Source organism: Conger conger, chromosome 1 (assembly GCF_963514075.1).
Source record: "Conger conger chromosome 1, fConCon1.1, whole genome shotgun sequence".
NCBI classification, from domain to species: Eukaryota; Metazoa; Chordata; class Actinopteri; order Anguilliformes; family Congridae; genus Conger; species Conger conger.
This window is the reverse complement of record NC_083760.1, coordinates 17,352,135-17,364,719: the sequence shown is the minus strand read 5'-3', so window position 1 is coordinate 17,364,719 and position 12,585 is coordinate 17,352,135. Positions and strand designations below refer to the sequence as shown.

At 44.5% G+C, this 12,585-nt stretch overlaps 1 protein-coding gene across 1 annotated transcript in view; it reads right to left on the bottom strand.

The window, feature by feature from the left end:
* syne2b (spectrin repeat containing, nuclear envelope 2b) overlaps nt 1–12,585 on the bottom strand; it is a 137,055-nt gene that overhangs the window by 78,154 nt on the left and 46,316 nt on the right. Inside the window, exons 43-56 of the mRNA XM_061251223.1 lie at nt 12,450–12,557; nt 11,858–12,152; nt 11,114–11,458; nt 9,377–9,721; nt 7,241–7,585; nt 5,552–5,917; nt 4,663–4,880; nt 4,155–4,470; nt 3,708–3,872; nt 2,801–3,148; nt 1,885–2,021; nt 1,529–1,670; nt 668–841; nt 289–390 (exon numbers count right to left, since the gene is read on the bottom strand). Of these exons, the coding sequence (XP_061107207.1) occupies nt 289–390; nt 668–841; nt 1,529–1,670; nt 1,885–2,021; nt 2,801–3,148; nt 3,708–3,872; nt 4,155–4,470; nt 4,663–4,880; nt 5,552–5,917; nt 7,241–7,585; nt 9,377–9,721; nt 11,114–11,458; nt 11,858–12,152; nt 12,450–12,557 (3,406 nt within the window). The remainder of the gene's footprint in view (nt 1–288; nt 391–667; nt 842–1,528; nt 1,671–1,884; nt 2,022–2,800; nt 3,149–3,707; nt 3,873–4,154; nt 4,471–4,662; nt 4,881–5,551; nt 5,918–7,240; nt 7,586–9,376; nt 9,722–11,113; nt 11,459–11,857; nt 12,153–12,449; nt 12,558–12,585) is intronic.

The window sequence follows — 12,585 nt, the reverse complement described above, 5'->3', positions numbered from 1 at the left end:
CAGCCAGCAGTGCTCTATCATTGGCAGATTAATTTAATTGGAAAAAAATAAGTCATTTTTTTTGTTTGGAAAGGGCACAAATGTCCACATGTGAGTTTGATCAGAAGACGATAAAGACCAGACCATACAAACAGCAGTTGTATTGTGCTTTTGCTGTACTATCTGGTAATAAACTAAGACATGAACCTACAATTAAAATCCTTTTTAATGAAATGTCAGTGAATTCTCACTTATCTGACTGAAGTGTGAGATGATCAAGTGTTGACTCATGGTGGGAATGCACCGTACCTGAGGTGTATGTTTCTGCACCTGTGTATCCAGTAGGTTCAGCACGTGCTGCTGCTCTGCTACTGACGTGGGCCGTTCAGACACTGCTTCCTGTTTCCTCTTCTGTGTGACATTGGGAGTTAAGTCATGCAAACAAATTACAGTGTAACCATCGCACTAATTCTAAATAAAGTAAAAACTGAATTTCAATGAAAAATGAATGAGGGGTAATTTCAATGAAAAACATTGTTACAGGTTATGAGGCCCATTTAAAATCAATTCAACTATATGTATATGACAGTACTTATGAGTTCATCAGAAATGCAGGGGAGGTATTTTTTTGTTTTGGTCACAATGGCTTAATCAAATCATTGGCCCATTCTGAAAGGAGAGCGCTCACCTGAAGGGTGTGTGTGAGATTGGAGATGTGAACCCCACTGTCCTTCAGAACATCTGAGCTGTCTCTGCCCAGCTTTTCCATCTGCTCCAGTCCTACACTGTCCTTCAGGAACTGTTCGTGTGACAGCACCCCCTTCAGGGCAAGCCTCAGCCTCTCTCCCTCATCCAGTGCAGCCTGGAACACACAGATCCGTCGATAAACACCAGCACGCAAAAACAGTCCTCACATGTATTGGGTTAGATCTACTGACCAAAAAACAGGCACTCAGGTTTTTATGCTTTCTTCCACCAGTCTTTCAGTGTCGACGATTGTTCATTTAACCTGCAGAAGCAAACACTGCATTTCTGCACAACAATAAAGATGAAGGAGACACAGTCCCTTCTTTCCTGATATGTCCTCTGTTCATATATATATGAGTTTCTCTCATAGAAGTACACAGAAAAACTGTCTAAAACAGCTGAAACATTTAAGTCCAAAAGGATGACACAACATGTCTGCACCACTGACTGAAATAGTTTATTTTTCACATACAAACAAAGTGTACATATGTACAGAATAACCCGAAAAAAAATTCTGCAATCATGTTAAATTATTTCATGCAGAGAAATTATGGCTCTTTTGATCATTCTGTCTATCCTCGTCCCTGTTTTTCTCATTTATTCTATCTTGGGCTAGCTGAAAATGCCATGGCAACTGACTCAGTAGTTCCAGTAATCTGCTTCATAACCATTTCCTGCACAGGGTGACTGTTCCAGCGTTCTCAATTATTTTATTATTAAAGCATCCCTAACTGAAAAGGAAAAAAATAACAGCGAGTTACAGACGTCATGGCACACTTGAGCGACTCTGCGCCCCGGTTACCTGCATGTTTTGGGTAGAGCCAGAGGACAGCGGTGTGTGGGCAGACTTGTTCCACAGCTGGAGGGCCTGAAGAGAGTCTCTCAAACTGTGCATCGTATGCTGTGCACAGCTGTCCAGGCTCTCCGACAGCCGAGTCCTCAGTCTGAACAGAACACCAATACAATTTGTTCAACGTAAGTTAATGGACTAAATAAGAAGAATGCTCTGAATACTCCCTTCTGCTAATAATATGCACTGCATATTACAACAATACATTAACACTGTCCTAAACATACATAGGTGCTTTTCAGTAGAGCTGTCTCTGTTGGTGACAGTCAGCTTGAAGTGAGGAGTGTAAAAGAAGTAGGGTTATAAACCTGCTTTGCTCCTCTGCCACAACAGCCACGTCGGAGACCACGTCACTGGGCAGCGCCACATTTGTGACCTCTGACGCCAGGGCCTGCTGCAGATCCTGCACCCGAACCCCCAGCTGCTCCAGAGGCCTCTCACAGTGCTGCAGGGCACACAAGAGAGTGCTTTACAGGCAGACACAACACTGGAAACAACTTTTCAGAACAGCACACTATCCCAGTGACTTCTAAACCTATGAGGACAAGAGAAAGGTAGCCATAGGTCACTGCCTCTGTGAGGCATGATTAGCATAGTCCACTGCTGCCACCAACTGTTTAACCATGGAATTTCAATGACCCCCACCCCCCGGTGTTGTTTTTGAAGCAGAGCATTAGATTTAATGCCAAAGTTTCGATGTCTTTTAGTGTTTTCACTACTTGAACATTAGTGTGCTAATTGCTTGTTTTACATTAAAAATTCTAATTTATAAAGCCGCACAGTTTTTACAGATAGAGGCTGAAAATTAATGCTGAATGTTTGGATTTATATCATTTTAATGAAGCAACATTTGATTTGATTAAACACCGAGCTAAATGAGGTCTCAAGCCTGCTGTCTCCAGCAATGCAGTATGGATGTAGGCTGAAAAGTCTGGAAACTCACGTAAGATCAGATAAGCTGCGATAAAGTCAGACAAGACATGCTAAGATAACAATTTTATGCCTGTTTATGGCAGAAATATGTGACAATATGGCTCATATTTACACAGACAAATAGTCCTCCGTAGCCCTAAGCACTAGTGTATTTTTTTATGAACCATGGCCACTCTGATTGCATGTTAGTGGGAAGGAAACTCAAGTTCCCTAGCAGAACCTACATACACAGTAAATTCACATTACAGGGAATAGGCAGGGAATCCACTGCATCTCATTTATAAACGCTACCTTGAGGGTGTTCCACTGGTCCTGGAGGTGGCCAACGTCAGCCGGCATCTGACTGCAGTCCATGCTCTGGCCCAGTTTGTGCAAGTCTCTCTGCAGACCACTGGTCTCCTCTCGCAGTTGCTGGGCTCTCCTATTCAGCTGCCGGTCGATGTCCTGCAGTCGAGCCTCACACTCCCGCAGCCTGTCCCGGGCCTGGGTGTCAGAGCGGGCTCTCTTCTCCTGCATGCGGCCCACCTCCTCCTGCAGGGAGGTCTGGCCGCTCGGAGTGCACAGGAGCAGAAGGGAGGCTTTCACAGCGTCCAGCTCTCTCATCTCCTTCCCTTCCCTGTCAGCAGTCTGCAGCAGGGCCTGGAGAGAACACACACGGCTTATTCACTGTTGCCCGGGTGAGTCCACTGTCTCCAGAATAATGCCTCTTACAAATGAGTACTTTCAAATTTCATTAACAGCCTCCCCGGATTCTGGAGTTTGTCGCTAAGAATAAAAAATGAAAAAACTGTGGACACGGCAGAAAAATAGTAAGTAGAGTTTTCCCTCATATGCACATATGTGTGTGTGTACATGTACGTACATACTGTGCATGCAGGTACATGTATGTCCATCTGTGTGCATGTGAGTGTGTGTGTTTGCACATGTGTGTGCATATGTGTGTGTGAGTGTGAGTGTGTTCTGAATTTCTGTATGTTTACACTAGGACTCAGAACTGTACTGTCCTCTCAGGTCCTCTTGGCACTTGTTCTTGTGTTTGATTTGCACTTTGTTGTACGTCGCTCTGGATAAGAGCTTCTGCTAAATGCCACGTAATGTAATGTAATGAGTGTGAGTGTGTGTGTTTGTGCATGTGTGTGTGCGTGTGTGTGTGCGTGTGCGTGTGTGTGTTCCCGTGGGCTGAAGAGAGGTACCTTACCTTCAGTGTGTTAATGGTGCTCTGTAGGCCGGCTCTGTCGTGAGGTAGTGGCCCTAATCCCCGCACTTGCTCCTGGAGCCAGTCCAGAGCAGCACTGTGCTGCTCCACAAGCTGAGCACAGTGCCGCTCCGTCTGGATCCCCTCTTCCAGACTCCCAGACACGTCCTGGACAGAGGCATTACAACACAAGGCAATTCCCAATCAGGCAAACACTTCTAAATAACACTTAGCAACATTGGATTTTGCACCAGCAATTTTTACTGTTCCACTATAATATAATACTTAATGAATGTATCACTGCTCCTAGCCATTCTTAAATGTTATCAGCTTATTTAGCCGGGCCCAATACTGACTGTAGCCATAGTAATATCTCAATTGTTATGCATGTCTCTCAAGTACAGTGGACCAAGAAGACATGCATAAGGGCAATCGTGTGAGCCTGCTCACCGTCAGTTCTTTAAGCAGTGGGGGCAAGCGTTTCTCCAGGGCCCCCCAGGATGGGTCGATCCAGCTGGGGTCCTGAGTGAGCTGGAAGAGCTCCACACCCTGGGCCTGGAGCTCAGACAGGGCAGGGGGCAGGGCCCGGGTGCGGTTCAGCAGGCTCCGCACGTGCTCCACAGCCAGGCGACGGTCACCCAGCCCTGGCCAGGGGAACTGCCGGGGCAGGTCAGCAGTCTGCCGCTGGAGCTGCTCCACACGGTCCTGGGCCTGCTGCTTCTGGTAGAGGCCTGACAGCAGGCGCTCCACAAGGCTCTCCAACATCCTGAAACAGTGGGGAAAAGTACACTACTAAAACCACAGCCAAAGAGGTCTGAAATCATGCTTAAAAGATGTTAAAGACAAAGAGCTTTGTCTCTATGGATATTTTTTTAATTGGATTCCATTCACTGAAGCCATTCCCGCTGAGGGCTTTTCTATGCCAATTATTACATTAAAACATTCAGAAAGTATGTACCACAGCTCCAGGACAACTGCCATGAGAACGGCCGGATACCTCAGCAGCTCCTCTGCAGACTGCATGACTCCTCTGCACTGCTCCTCAGCATCTTTCACTGACAGCAGGACACCACACCTCCTGCTCTCCTCCAGGCCTTTCTGCTGGGATAGCCTCTGCCCACTCTGCTTTAAGTCCTGCAGTTTACATTCGCCTTCACTCCTGGCACTGACAAGAGCCTGAGAAAGAAAGAAAGAAAGAAAGAAAAAGAAAAGAAAGTACATTGTGATACAAATATAATACAGTTACTATAACTTTAGGCTCCATTTATTGTTGTTTAAGTGCTGTGCAATTTTAAAGAAAAACTAAATGGGACCCAGTATCACTTTCCTTTCTCTAGATTTATTTTATCCCAATAAAACTCCCTAAGAGATTATTTTGTAAATCCCCTAAAATTATTTAATTACACTATAATAATGTATTTTGTAAAAGCTGTTGAGGAATTATACTGTTACGATTAGCAATTTGTAGAGTATTTGCTTTGTCTCCAAGAAAATTAACATTTTTCTGGCAAATAATGAGAGAAAATCATTTTGATCTTCTGTAAACTATTTAACATTCTGAGTAAATCAAAAAATGAATCAAAACGGATAAAGGTGCAGCATCTACCTTGGTAAATAGAAAATATATTCATGCATTCTGGAAGAGCAAAAAGAACGATCAAATTTCACAGACAGTTTACAGAGGCTTGGAACTCATAGATCTAAATTAATGAACACTAATAAGTAAAATCTTAGCCGTAGGGTCAGAAAAGCACGGAAACGCATATTCTCCATGAGGATGCTTTTCTTTTACCATGTTTAGATTTAAACATGTAAAACATTTAACTGTGTTTGGTCATTTAACTGACCTGAACTTTCTGCAGTCTGTCTTCAATCTCAGCCTGCGTCCCCACAGTGCCTTTGTCCAGAGATTTCACCCTCTGCTGCAGGTCTCCAATCCAAGCTCTGGTGCTTTCTGCCTGGGCCTCAAACGCCTGTGTCTCCCTGACCAGGGCACTCTGGGCCTCTGCCTGTCTCAGCAGCTCTCCAACATCCTGAAACAGCTCCTCTGCAGACTGCATGACTCCTCTCCACTGCTCCTCAGCATCTCCCACTGTCTGCAGGACCCCAAGCCTCCTGCTCTCATCCAGACCTTTCTGCTGGGATAGACTCTGTCGACTCTGCCTTAAGTCCTGCAGTTTGGATTCTCCTTCATACCTGGTGTTGAGAAGGGCCTGAACATACAGACAGTCAATGTCATACAACTGAATTGAAATGACGTAAATTAAATTGACTATACAGAGCAGGTAGGAGCTGCTCTGTATAAATAATCGGCAAGAAATTAAACTGTGAGGCAGACAGGACAGTCAAAGGAGCATAAAGCAAATATAACTGACCCTTTTCAGAAATAAAGGTAAATACACAAAATGTTGATTGGAACTGTTAGAATGCATTAAATTGATGCATCTAAAAAGACAATAAGAATATAGAACAATGGGGTAAAATGCCAGCCCAATTATAGAAATGTCAGAAGAACATAAAACAACAGACGCCATGAATAATAAAACAATCAATCAAGTAACAAGTCATTTCACTCTGAAAATCTGTCCCAGTTACTATCCTTGCAGGACAAATAAGACATACAACCACCAGTGTGATGTGGAGGGACAGCAAGGATGAGAAGGTCCACCAGGCAAAGACGGAAGTCAGAACAGGTCGCAAGTGGTCAGTCAACAAAGCACTCAAGGAGGTGGAGGAACAGCAGCAACATGCAGACACTGTTGGGTTAGTGGACACAGGTAGGCTGGGCCTGGGTTGTGAAACTAGGCCAAGCTAGAAGAAGGAAGACCCAAGAGAACATTGCAGTATGGTGCAGAGGGAACCCCGAAAGGTGGAGGAAGAAAGCTGATAGGTCAAGGGTCCTAGGCATGAAAAAAAGTGTAGCTGGACTGGGTGGGAGAGCGCACAGGAGAGGGCACTGATTCAGTAGGGCATCCAGAGCATGGGGGGGGGCAGCAAATCAAGTATCTCCTTTGCTCAGTGTATGATGTTCAACTCCAACAATCCTCCAAAGGGGGGTTGGTAGAGAGTTCTAGCTATTCACTATGTGGAAAACTAGCTTGGAGCACATACTCTCTTTTTGTCAAGCAGGACTGACTGATGGAAAGTTCAGGTGGTGTCATGACCAAATCCTGGCTGTAGGACAGAAGCAAGCAGTTAAGAAGGAAAATCAGCTGAGCCAAGGGCATCTGCTCCATCAACTTTCTCAGAACAGGTGAGAGTGCATCAATGGAAGTGAAGAACAAAGGTATTGTTTGTTCTTCACTCCACCATCAGTAATCGCCGATGGTGATTGTAGTGCCATTGGCTCAAAGAATGGACAGAGAAACACCCGACCCTCATCGTATTTCGTATATATCAGGTCACAATGTAGAAGTTGCATTAAAAAGAAAAAATTGAAAAGGACGGATCAATTCTATTTCATTTCAGTTCTGTTTTTAAGTATCCACGATTTAAAGCAGGTAAAGAAGCTGAGCCAGACAGAATGGCTCTCTAACCTGAACTTTCTGCATTCTGTTTTCAATCTCAGCCTGTGTTCCCACAGTGCCTTTGTCCAGGGAGTGTACCCTCTGCTGCAGGTCTCCAATCCAGGCTCTGGTGCTTTCTGCCTGGGCCTCAAATGCCTGTGTCTCCCTGACCAGGGCACTCTGGGCCTCTGCCTGTCTCAGCAGCTCCTCTGCAGACTGCATGACTCCTCTCCACTGCTCCTCAGCATCTCCCACTGTCTGTAGGACCCCACACCTCCTGCTCTCATCCAGGTCTTTCTGCTGAGATAGCCTCTGTCCACTCTGCTTTAAGTCCTGCAGTTTGGATTCTCCTTCATGCCTGGTGTTGAGAAGAGCCTGAACATACAGACAGTCAATGTCATACAACTGAATTGAACTGAAGTAAATTCAATTGAATATACAAAGCAGGTGGGAGCATTGCTCTTAACAAAAAAACAAATTGACAAGAAATTTAACTGGACAGTCAAATGAACATAAAGCAAATATAACTGACCTTTTTCAGAAATAGAGGTAAATAAACAAAACATTGATTGGAACTGTTGCATTAAATTGATGAATCTAAAAAGACGATGAGAATATAACTAGTCATTCCTCTCTGAAAATCTGTCCCAGTTACTATCCTTGCAGGACAAATGGGACATACAACCACCAGTGTGATGTGGAGGGATAGCAAGGACGAGAAGGTCCACCAGGCAAAGACGGAAGTCAGAACGGGTTGCAAGTGGTCAGTCAACAAAGCACTCAAGGAGGTGGAGGAACAGCAGCAACATGCAGACACTGTTGGGTTAGTGGACGCAGGTAGGCTGGGCCTGGGTTGTGGCCAGGCCAAGCTAGAAGAAGGAAGACCCAAGAGAACATCGCAGTATGGTGCATATGGAACCCCGAAAGGTGGAGGAAGAAAGCTGGTAGGTCAGGGGTCCTGGGCATGAAAAAAAAGTGCAGCTGGACTCGGTGGGAGAGTGCACAGGAGAAGACGCTGATTCAGTAGGATGTTTAACACCAACGATCCTCCACAGGGGGGTTGGTAGAGATCTCTAGCTATTCAATAATTGGAAAACCAGTTAGCTTGGAGCACATACTCTCTTCCTGTCAAGCAAGACAGACACATGGAAAATTCAGGTGGTGTCATGACTAAATCCTAGCACAGCTGGCTGTAGGACAGAAGCAAGCTGTTAAGAAGGATAATCAGCTTAGCCAGGGCATCTGTTCAATCAACTTTCTCGAAGCAGGTGAGAGTGCATCGAAGGGAGTGAAGGACAAAGGTATCCATGCCACAGCAGGTGACTGGAAGATGCATCATGAATCTCAAGAGCCAGCTCAAATTTCTGGAGGAAATTACCAACACAAGGCTCATACCAGACATTGTCCTCTAGTCAAGTGGCACAAAACAGGTGGACCAGGTTCAGCTCACAGTGAACTGGGAAGAGGATCAAATAAATACCAGGTGCTCATCTTCAAGAGAGAGCAGTGGTGATGGAAAGCCTGGAATCTACTAGTTGAGGTTTGAGGTTCACTCTGGGGAACCCTGGAGCTCCTCCGCATTGAAAGAGTAGCAAGAAAAAAAGCTTGTGGCATCACGTTTGATCTGGCCAAGCAGAGTCGTAGTGAGGAGGGGCTTGAGCTGAGCAGTGGTCCGAGGAGGTGGTTCCAGGACGTTGGTTCTGTTGTCAAGCCCTCTTGAGGTGTCATTGGCTATTTTAGTTTTTACCAGGGAAGTCATTGAGATTTACATCTCTACTACAAGTGAGCCCTAGGCAAGACAGGAACACACATGAAGTTACCACATTACATTAACATAAAATACTGTTGACAAAAAAAATGAAGAAGCAGGATGCCCACTTGAAAACCTGAGCAAGCCCTATCCAGCTCTGCCAAAGTTAGGGGAGTCCTGCCAGGAAGGAGTGAGGGGGAAAGAGGAGTCATTGTAGTGCCACTGGCTCACAGAATGGACAGATGAACACTAGACCCTCATCGTATTTCACATATATCAAGTCACAATGTAGAAGTTGCATTAAAAAGAAAAAACAGAAAAAGATGGATCAATTATATTTCATTTCAGTTCTGTTTTTAAGTAACAAAGATTTAAAGCACATAAAGAAGCTGAGCCAGACAGAATGGCTCTCTAACCTGAACTTTCTGCATTCTGTCTTCAATCTCAGACTGCGTCCCCACAGTGCCTTTGTCCAAAGACTGTGCCCTCTGCTGCAGGTCTCCAATCCAGGCTCTGGTGCTTTCTGCCTGGGCCTCAAACGCCTGTGTCTCCCTGACCAGGGCACTCTGGGCCTCTGCCTGTCCGAGCAGCTCCTCTGCAGACTGCATGACTCCTCTCCACTGCTCCTCAGCATCTCCCACTGACAGCAGGACACCACACCTCCTGCTCTCCTCCAGGCCTTTCTGCTGAGATAGCCTCTGTCCACTCTGCTTTAAGTCCTGCAGTTTGGATTCTCCTTCATACCTGACACTGAGAAGAGCCTGAACACAAAGCGAGCCAGACAGATAAGCAAACAGATAGACAATAAATACAAAGTGACAATAGAGTCCACATGTGCTTCATTCACATGTCTTCCAATGCAGGCATGGTCCTGTATTCAGTTGAGAGCTTACTTCAGTCCACATCGTATTTTTGCTGGGCAGTTTATATCATCACAGATTCCCTGTTCTACTTGACATGAGACATGAGAGAGAGGTAATGTAACATTCAAATGAGCTCTCAAAGATGGCTTGCAGATGGTTTGAGAAGAAAGGAACTTGCACTACCAGCTCCTTTTTCTACTACCATTTCCTTTGTTGTGTACTGACATGTTTTTTATGGACCAGTGGATTCCTTCTGCTGTAGGCGCAAAAAGCAAAAGCAAGTAAACAGTAAAAGATTTCAACGTCGATTTAGGCCATTTAGTGGCTTTCTGAAAGTGCTAGGGTTCTTGGTGAGATACATTGCGTGGAATTGTATCTCGGCTGAATACCTTCAGGAATGTAGAGGATGTCAGGTGCTCAAACCATTTGTAATTGCTCCAGTAAGCATTGTTCAAGCAGCTCATGGAGAATAAACAGTACTGAGCTCCTGATTGAATGTTTGCCCAGAATCATCGTTCAGGATAGACACCCAGCATCCAATTCAAATAATTAGTTATGAAATTCTGCCTGCAACTTCTGTTCATTGTACAGTTACATAGACACTGAGGAACTTCCAACAGCTAATTATGAATTAATATTAATAAAATTTTCGCTTTATGTAATCTTTTCAATCTACCAAAAAAACAATAATAATCTTAATTTTTTCTTTGGCTACCAAAGGGGAGAGAAGAGATTTTTCCACCCATTTGTACATTTCTTAAATAAAGGCACAAAACCAAAAGTTTATTTTACATTAAAATAAAATGTTTGTAAAGAATTTAGATATTTTCCACTGCTTGTTTCTCTCTGGCTGCTTAACCTTAATCCTCCTCAGTCAGACAGACAGTAGATTTTGTATAATAGCAGGAAAAGAGGAAATAGCTCATAATTAAAAATCTGCAGGAAGTATACTGCAAAGCTAGAGTCAGGTGGGACAATCAAATGCACAACAGGGAAATTTAATGCTGCCCCTTCACTGGAACAGTTGAATGCATAAAATTGATGTGACCAAAGGTGATGTGAAAAGAAAGTGGAACAATTTGAATGAGTGAAAAATTGAATAAATGTCAGAAGAAAATGCCAAATATCATGAGACCAATTTTCCCATTCTCTGAAAATCTGCCTGAATTATTTTCACTCAAAGAATAACCAAGACCAAATCCCCAATGACCAATTCATTTCTTTTCCATTCCAAGTGCCCACAATGTAAAACATATAAAGAAGCTGAGCCAGACAGAATGGCTCTCTTACCTTAACTTTCTGCAGTGTGTCTTCAATCTCAGCCTGTGTCCCCACAGTGCCTTTGTCCAGAGAGTTCACCCTCTGCTGCAGGTCTCCAATCCAGGCTCTGCTGCTTTCTGCCTGGGCCTCAAACGCCTGTGTCTCCCTGACCAGGGCGCTCTGGGCCTCTGCCTGTCCGAGCAGCTCCTCTGCAGACTGCATGACTCCTCTCCACTGCTCCTCAGCATCTTTCACTGTCTGCAGGACTCCACACCTCCTGCCCTTCTCCAGGTCTTTCTGCTGGGATAGCCTCTGTGCCCCCCACCTCAGACCCTGCAGTTTGGATTCTCCTTCATACCTGGTGCTGAGAAGTGCCTGAACACAAAGACAGCCAGACACACAGTCATGGTCAACAACTGAATTTAATATACAGAGCAGGCTGGAGCGTTTCTCTTAATAAAAAAAAAAACATCTGCAAGAAATTGAACTTATGAGGCTGGACAGACAGGACACTGAAATAAGAATCAGGCAAATAAAACTATTTCTTCTTCAGAAATAGAGGTAAATACACCACAGCTTTTACTTTGACTTCACTTTTTTTTCATTATAGATTACAGAGTATAGATTGATGCCAATTATTCTGAAGCCACTTTAAATATCATGAATGTCATCTTTTCAAAGTTGCAGTTGCAGACTGATCGATTCTATTTTTATTTATTTACATCTTCCAGGCAACCAGAATGCAAAACACTGAAGGGAGAATGGTTCTCAAACCTGAACTTTCTGCATTCTGTCTTCAATCTCAGCCTGTGTTCCTACAGTGCCTTTGTCCAGAGATTTCACCCTCTGCTGCAGGTCTCCAATCCAGGCTCTGGTGCTTTCTGCCTGGGCCTCAAACGCCTGTGTCTCCCTGACCAGGGTGCTCTGGGCCTCTGCCTGGCTGTCGAGCCGAGCCAACAGACCGTGATACCGCTGCAGCAGGTCATCACTTTCTCTCACCAGCCTATCACTCCGCAGGCCTTGTCCACGAACTGCAACCACCAGGCTGGTGAGACCCTCTATACGGTCACTGCAGCATAGGGAAGACCAGCTCTCCATTACTCTCATCATCATCATCATCATCATCACCATCACCATCATCAATACCACCATTAATACCATCCTTGTCACTTTCAAAACTCCATCATCACCATCACCATCATCATCATCATCATCATCATCATTATTACCATCATTGCCACTTTAAAATCACTATCATCATCAAAGTATGTACAATACATGGTCGATGTGTGCAGAGTATACTCAGATATTGCGATTACAGTTTTGTCTTTCTCTTGACATCCAACATTCCTTTAGTGACGATTACCGTTCTTTGAGAACTTCTTCTTGCAAGCGGTTAAGCTCCTCCCCTTGTGCTAGCTTGTGTTCTCTTGCTTGCAGCCATGTGTCCATATGGCTGTATTCCTCCCGTAGACTGAAACACAAAAAGACATTCCCAATTG